The 7,824-nt window shown below is 49.0% G+C and overlaps 1 protein-coding gene across 16 annotated transcripts in view; it reads left to right on the top strand.

The window, feature by feature from the left end:
* LOC118156089 (collagen alpha-1(VII) chain-like) overlaps positions 1-7,824 on the top strand; it is a 122,548-nt gene that overhangs the window by 40,272 nt on the left and 74,452 nt on the right. For all 16 annotated transcript variants that reach the window (XR_004746171.1, XR_004746176.1, XM_035309878.1 and 13 more), the window contains 8 exons: positions 929-1,075; positions 1,287-1,406; positions 2,503-2,661; positions 3,410-3,538; positions 3,803-3,952; positions 4,653-4,790; positions 5,238-5,384; positions 6,309-6,428. Coding sequence is in view for 14 of the 16 variants with exons in the window: in XM_035309878.1 (XP_035165769.1) it covers positions 929-1,075; positions 1,287-1,406; positions 2,503-2,661; positions 3,410-3,538; positions 3,803-3,952; positions 4,653-4,790; positions 5,238-5,384; positions 6,309-6,428 (1,110 nt within the window). In the remaining 2 variants the exon portion in view is untranslated. The remainder of the gene's footprint in view (positions 1-928; positions 1,076-1,286; positions 1,407-2,502; positions 2,662-3,409; positions 3,539-3,802; positions 3,953-4,652; positions 4,791-5,237; positions 5,385-6,308; positions 6,429-7,824) is intronic.

The following is a 7,824-nucleotide window of genomic DNA, read 5'->3' as shown; positions in this document are numbered from 1 at the left end:
CATCCCATCCCATCCCATCCCATCCCATCCCATCCCATCCCATCCCAGCACCCTGTGTGCAGGGGCATTGGGATCAGACACCTGCTCTCTGTCCCTGTGCAGCCATCCCAGGTGCTGGAAGATGTGGATTTTTCTTCTCTGACAGAGAATACATAAAAATAAATGATCGCCTGATACGCAGAGAAGGTCCATGGAGGGGGGGGTGGGAGAGGGGGATGGGGCACAGGGTGCTGGTGGAAGCCGAAGATAGGGACATGGCACCCTCCAGTGACCAAACTGTAAATGGCAGCCCTCCCCCCCCCCCCAAATCTCAACCTGCTGCTACCTGCACCTCTCTGCCCCTCTAAAAAGGGGGGCCTACCCCCAAGGATTAGGTTTTAACTCTTCTCTGTCCATGCTCCCCTCTGGAGTGATGCTGATAGGTTCTGCTGAGCTGTTCCTTGTCTGTGATATAAAAATAGGATTAATATGGAGAAAATCTTTTGTGGCATCGCTTGTCTCCCGTGTCCAGCAGGGAAGGCAGGATGGCTCCAGCAGCACGTCACCCAGAGCTGGGCAGCGTGGGGACCCTCTTAAAGGACTGCTCACAGCCCCACGTACCTCCATTTCTGTGTTTCTACCTCATTTATTTTCTTTGGCCTGCAAAGCCCTAAGCCACCTTGACCGGCTGGTGATCACTGAGGTCTGCTGTGGGTTATTTCTGTCTGTATATACACTATCTCCTCAACCAAAACGTGTGCTCATTGCATTAAGCACCATGCCTACTGTCCTCGATTTGAGGACCTCATAAGCACAGGTGCAGGCCAGGAGGACAAAATGACATTTAATCTCAGGCAACTGTGTAGTCCCTGAGTGTCAGAGATTGCCCACCACCCTCCCTGTCTGGGGGTCCTCCTTGAGGGACCTCTCCTGTCATTTCCCTTTGCAGAGGGCAGCATCCAGGATGTGAACCTCAGCAACGCTTACACCTACTACATGATCCAGGGGCTACAGCCCGGCACAGAATACAATGTCACCATCAACCCCATCTTCGGAGATGTCGAGGGGCCGGTGGTGAGCGCAAAAGCAACCACAGGTGGGTGCAACCACAGGGTGTGAGCAAGGGAACCAGCCTGAGAGGACAAGGATGGGGTGAGGATGTGCTGGAAGCACAGAGTTGGTGTCATTTGTGGTCACCACCCTGTCTGTTTTCTGATGCAAAGAACAGTCTGAGTAACCACAGCTTTTGGGGTCACTTAGAAGTTGTGGGGACTTTGATGCAGCTGGGCAACTCTGCTCTCTTGCAGTGGCTTCAAGCACCGTGCAGATGCTGAAAGTGAGTGAAATATCCATCAGTGGTGCTCTGGTCTCCTGGGACTCGGTTGCTGGGGCCACTGGGTACCGAGTGGCTTGGGGTCCTACACCAGGTAAGATCCTGCTCTCCTCCAGCCTGCATTACCCACACCAGCTCCTGACTAGAACTGTGAGAAACTAAAAGCAAACTAAAAATACTTGCCCCCAACCACCCTCTTCAAACACCTCCCCACAAGAGGCACAAGGGAACAGGGAATGGGGGCTGCGGTCAGTCCCTGACACTTCGTCCCCGCCTCTCCTTCACGGTCACTCTCTGCCCCTGCTCCACGCAGGTTCCCTCCCGAACTGATTCTTTAGGGACTTCAAGAACTGCTCCCACACGGCTTTATACCATGGGGTCCATCCCCCAGGAGCAAACTGCTCCAGCATGGGTCCCCCATGGGCGGCAGCTCCCCCCAGACCCCCTGCTCCTGCGTGGGCTCCTCTCCACGGGCGCAGCTCCAGCCCAGGGCCTGCTCCTGCAGGGGCTCTCCATGGGCCACAGCCTCCTCCAGGCCACATCCACCTGCTCTACCGGGGGCTCCTCCACGGGCTGCAGCGTGGAGATCTGCTCCGTGTGGGACCCATGGGTGCAGGGGGACAGCCTGCTCCACCAAGAGCTTCTCCACAGGCTGCAGGGGAACTGCTGCTGTGTGCCTGGAGCACCTCCTGCCCTCCTGCACTCACCTTGGGGCTGCAGGGCTGGTGCTCACTCCTCTCTCCCAGCTGCTGTTGTGCAGCAGAGTTTTCCCCTTCATTTTTCCCTTCCCTTTCCTCCCAAAGGCCCAACCAATGTCACTCAACTCGGCTCTGGCCAGCAGCAGGTCCCCTTTGGAGCCATCTGGAGCTGGCTCTGATCTGCTGTGGGGCAGCTGCAGGGCTCTGCTCACACAAGCCACCCCTGCGGCCCCCTGCTGCCAAGCTCTTGCCACATAAACACAACGTGTCTGGTTTGACTCCTTTGGTTCCTCTTGGATAGTTTGGTTCCTTCTAATCATTCAAATCCACATTCAAATACACAGCCACATGGAAACTCTCGTGACCTGGTACATGCAGATGTCCTCCAAAAGCACTTCAGCTGAGACAGAGATGGACTGCTGGGGAAAACATGGCATTCTCCAGACTCTCTAGTTTTATCCCATTCCATTTTATTTTCCCTCTCTTGCAAAGAGTTCTTTGGCAAAGACCGGCCTCGGCAGCTGTCCCTCAACAAGTCGATCACAGCCTACAGACTTCGCAGCCTGGCCCATGACACCGAGTACGTAATTTCCCTCTATGTGCTCTTTGGCTCAGTGGAAGGACCAGGGATCACAACCTCAGCCAGGACATGTGAGTATGGGCAGAGCACTCAAATAACCACTGTGGCACACAGCCCTTGTGTGGCTGGTTCAACGTGGAGTATCCCTGCAAAAGCTTTACCCCATGCCTCCAGCACCTCACTGCCATCACCTTTCCCTCATGCCAGAGGCACCATGGTGGAGGTCCTTTGCCCTGCTGACCTCATGGGCAAGAGCAGGAATCCCAGAGGTTCTGGTTTTCTGCCTGGGAGTCTTCAAATGCAAACTGGAGTCAGCATGCTCTGCAGTGGATATATTCATAAGCCTTGGGCTTTGGCAGAGCTTCAATATGAAGTACCAAATCTATGTACACTGAACTTCTAGGCATCCCAAAATCCATACCAAGAGACAAAGTATTCCACACTGTCAAACATTTTGGCTGGAAGAGAAGAGACCTGGATAAGCTCTGCTACAGGGAGATGCAGGGAGAAGACCATCCCAACATGGTCCTTGATGCCTGGTGGACCATGTTAGGATGCCTGTTACAGGCGGCTGTCTCCTGCCTCAAAGAATGGGGACTCCAAAAGGCTGTACTGGTAGACCAAGTTGCTTGGATAAGAGGCAGCAGATGCAAATTCTTCACCTAAAATAGGGAAAGATGGTGATCCAGTTGGTAGCCAGAGATTGTCCCTCAAAGGTGAACTATCATATGCCCGCTTCTGTGTTGCTGCAGGTTGAGGGGGGCAATGCGGCAATGCTGAGCATGGTGAGCACCATCTAATTCTGTCTTCATCTTGCAGCTCCTCTTGGCTATGTCTCCAATTTCAAGGTGACGTCCTACACCAACACAAGCCTGTCTTTGGCCTGGAGTGCCACAGCAGCTGCCACCAAATTCAAAATCACCTGGAGCCCCGTGGGAGCAGGCAATGGTGAGCTGAGACAGGGTGCACATGTTCCTGGCGCAGACCCATGTCAGTGGCCATGGTGATGGGAGGGCCCTTTCCAAACTTCTTATCTAGTGCCTGGGGTAGGAAAAAGATCTCACTACTAAGAAACATGGCCTTGAGCCTGCACCCACGGGTGATAGAGCATTCCCTTTTTGTATTTATGGTCTTCTATTTATGAAACCAATCCCCAAACTCTGAAACCACAGTACAGCAAGAAATGGTGATTCCCTTTCCCTTCTTTCACAGAAAACCAGGTTGCCAAGACTCAGTACCTGGGCAGTAGGGTGTTAGCTCACCAGATCAACCACTTGCTGCCTGACACCCAGTATAAAGTCAGCATTCGGGCTGTCTTCAGCAAGACCGAGGGGCCAGAGGTGACTCTGACTCAACGCACAGGTATGTCCTGGTCGAACAGACATCCTTGTGTTGGGACATCAGGGCTGGATTCGTGGTCCTGGCCCTGCACCTCTTGGGGTATTACCTCTGACATCTGTCCTGCTTTTGGCTGGGGTAGAGTTAATTTTCTTCCTAGTAGCTGGTACGGTTCTGTGTTTTGGGGTTAGGATGAGAATAATGCTGATAACACACTGATGTTTTAGTTGTTGCAGAGCAGTGCTTACACTAAGCCAAGGACTTTCAGCTTCTCATACCGCCCTGCCAGCAAGGAGGCTGAGGGTACACAAGAAGCTGGGAGGGGACAGACCCAGGACAGCTGACCCCAGCTGGCCAAAGAGATATCCCATATCATATGGCATCACACTGAACAATTAATATGGGGTAGCTGGCTGGGGTGGGGGGTGACTGTTGCTCAGGGACAGGTTGGGAATCATTTGGTGAGTGGTGAGCAATTGTGTTGTGCATCGCTTGTTTTGTTTATTCTTTTTCTTGATTTTCTTTCTTTTCTTTCCTTTAATTTCCTCTTTTTCCTTTTTATTAAACTGTCCTTATCTCAACCCAGAAGTTCTTGCACTTTTCAATTTTCTCTCCCTCCCACCCCCCACTGCAGGGCGGGGGGGACTGAGCAAATGGCTGTGTGATGTTTAATTGTCTGCCGGGTTAAACCCCAGCAACATCTCATCCTGGTTCATTTCTGCAGCATCTCTCGCAGACTCCAACCCCATCCAGACCGTCCAAGATCTGAAGATTACTGACACTGGTGTAAATAGTTTGAAGCTGTCTTGGAAGAGGCTTCCAGGGGTAACTCACTATAAGATATCCTGGGTGCCATTCAATGGTAAGCATCCTCCTCTCTTAGATGCAGTATGAAGACAGAGCACAAAGATCCTCAGAAAACAGGAGCTTAGCTCAGCTCAGTTCTTTCCCCACAGATGATCAGGGTAGATGAGGACTATAATGTCTGGGGACCGGCTGAAGCCCTGAAACTTGGCCAGGTTTTAGTTTGCAAAGTAGATATTGGTCGGATTTAGGCATAGCTGGATTTGGGGAGTCAGGGAAGCGGTTCCCTTCCAGCAGCGTATGTGATGCCTTTGTGACCAGATCCCTCAGCTGCCCACACCTTGGTTTCCCTGTATGCAAAATGAGCTTATAACATCTTCCCTGGCCATTTTCCATAAGATCTGTGTGAGGAAACTGCTGTAAAAATAACTGTCAATAGCAACCGCCCTGCCATTTCTATGTCGTATTGTGTGGGTTTTTTTGGTGTGGCTGCAATTTTTGTTAGGTGGCTTGGAAACCTTACAGCTGGTTGAAGCAGAGACCATCTCGTTCATAATCCCCGAACTGAAGGAGGGCACCACCTACACCATCTGCGTGTCTGCAGTGATCGGGGGCCAGGAGGGAAGCCCCACACTCCTCACAGCCAAAACCCGTGAGTACAGAGACCACTGAGGGGGGACAACGGCCGTGCCACAGCAGTGCCAGAGGCTGTGACAGTAGGTGGGGATGGGCAGGGAGAAATGCTCGCTGTCAGACACCCACCAGCCAGCGTGCCAGAAAATGTATATTGGTCCTTTCATCTTACTACTGAGAAATGTTGGGGCTTTGCTTGTCTTCACCCACCAAAAATCACTGAGAGGTGCCCTTTTTGTGACCCATTGTATTTGAATTACCTGTTTAATTACAATATCTATACCATTTCCAGAAGATAAAGGCAAACCACTCATGACACCGTGGCATCATGCAATTTGATTGATGCTGCAGAATAGGCAGTTTTGGAGAAGGTCAGGGGTGTGGAGATGGCACTGGGGTTTCAAGGAGCACCAGCATCTGGCACAAGTGAGCAGGCATAAATTTCTATTTCCATTCTCAACAGCTTGAATTTAACAATTGCTTTAGCAAGACACACATTGGGCTAGGCTGAAGATTTGCAATGGTTATTTACTAAAACACCACCAATTCCCACTAGCTAAGGATCAGATCTGCCTCAGTTTTCTGGAAAACCCTTAAAGCGCTCCAGGTACTCCTTCGTCTCATCGGAAACACAATAGCTAAGAGGTAAAAAAGGCTCTGAAAACTGGTCACAGGCTAAGGAATATTTCTAATAGGGGATATTTAAGGGATATTTACCCTGGGGCAGATATCATCAGATATTCACTGGCAGCTGGAGCTGTGGACAAGTGGAGCTGACATGTGCTTCATGCTCATCATTTCTATTTGGACTTTTTGCATCTCATTTCAGTGGGGCCTGGATCAGAATCTCCCAAAGGATGCATCTGTTTCCTTTCAGCTCAGTCAAGGTCTTGGTGGGAGCTTCCACCCTTCCTGAGCTTGCTTTCTTTCTCTTTTCCAACAGTGGATTTACCCAAAGTGACCGAGTTCACGGTGCAGGAAGCTGCAGAGACCAGTGTTTTGCTGACTTGGGCGGCTGTTCCTGGTGCATCCACGTACCTATTAACATGGCGCTTGTCCTCAGGTAACCATTTTTTGGTGGGAAAGGAAGATGGTTTGTAATTTGGACCCCTCCGTTGTGAGCTGCCCCATCACCCAAGAGGATCTGAGGATGGACCGTGGACAAGTCTGGCTTACTTTGTGATGTGTGCAATTCAGTACTTGGTCTTAGAGCCCCCTGATGCAGCAGAAGATGCAAGGGGCAGGTAATAAAGGGGATTTTTTTTCCCAACACCAGCCTTAAGTGGCTGTGTTGATTACTTCTAGTATCATGACTATTATTTCCAAGTGCTGCCCAGTTTGACTAGAATGCACGTATTCCGTGCATCATACCCATTAATCTCAGTTTCATTTGGGTGAACGACAGAGGGAAAAAAGAAAACTGTGTCATTGAGGAGGTTCACAAGATGATCGATGTGACCATTGCAAAATCCTCAGAGGAAGAAAAACGAGAAGTGAAAATTGCTTAGGAAAAAAAAAAAAAAAAGGCCTGATTGGCATTATCATTTTCTCTTCCTTTAGAGGCCCTGCTTATCCATCAGGAATAGTTGCAGTAAATCAAAAAAGTCTGTTTTTGTCATCCATAAAGCCTTAATTCTTATCTGTTTAAAAGCTTTACTCTCTAGTAAAGAACTTTAAAAACTTTCCTAATCATTGCTCAGTTTTTAGTGTATGCTTTTTCTTTTTTTTTTTTTTTTTTCTTTTTCAATTGATTTGGCCCTTCTGAGTTTTACTGTTTTAAGGTACCAGGTATACTATTTTTTTCTGGAGTGGGCTTAACCTCTTTGGATATAGCAAGTTTGCTGTCATTGTTGCTTCAGCCACTAACTTTTTTTGCTAGGGATCAGTTCATCTTGACAAGTCAATAAGGAAAACATCTGATGCAATTCCCCTGTGCTCCCTGCAGTGCTTTTTGAGTTACCAGGTCATCAGCTTTAATTTTTCTAATTCCAAGGACGTTTTAGTATTGGCAGCTTAAGACTTGCAGCATATGTCACTCAGGATGAAGTCTCCTGTGATAACATCATTTTTTTTGCTCTACATATTATAGGTAAGTGATTAGGGAACTGAACATTCAGCTCTCTGGGGTGACTTAAGTGATCTAATGCAACTGTTCCTCTCCTGTGCCATGCTGTTAAAATATCGATCTGTAAGTAGTCAAAAATCATTGGTTTCAGAGTTGTCAGGGGCTCAGAAATGGATAATACCACATCTGACAGTCCCACTGTGCCCTCACTCAATCGATCCTTCTGAAATAGGTTTATAACTATTGATTTAACATTACAATCAGATGAATCTTGCCACCGAGTTTCAATAGTACCAACAAGATCAAATTTATGTTCATAAGTGAGTAATTCCAATTTCTCTTGTTTAATTATCCATGCTGCCAGCATTAGTGTATAAAGGCAATTAAGAATTTT

The sequence above is a fragment of the Oxyura jamaicensis genome, chromosome 1 (assembly GCF_011077185.1).
Source record: "Oxyura jamaicensis isolate SHBP4307 breed ruddy duck chromosome 1, BPBGC_Ojam_1.0, whole genome shotgun sequence".
Classification (NCBI taxonomy): domain Eukaryota; kingdom Metazoa; phylum Chordata; class Aves; order Anseriformes; family Anatidae; genus Oxyura; species Oxyura jamaicensis.
The sequence above is the reverse complement of the archived record's forward strand: the minus strand, read 5'-3'. Positions and strand labels throughout refer to the sequence as shown.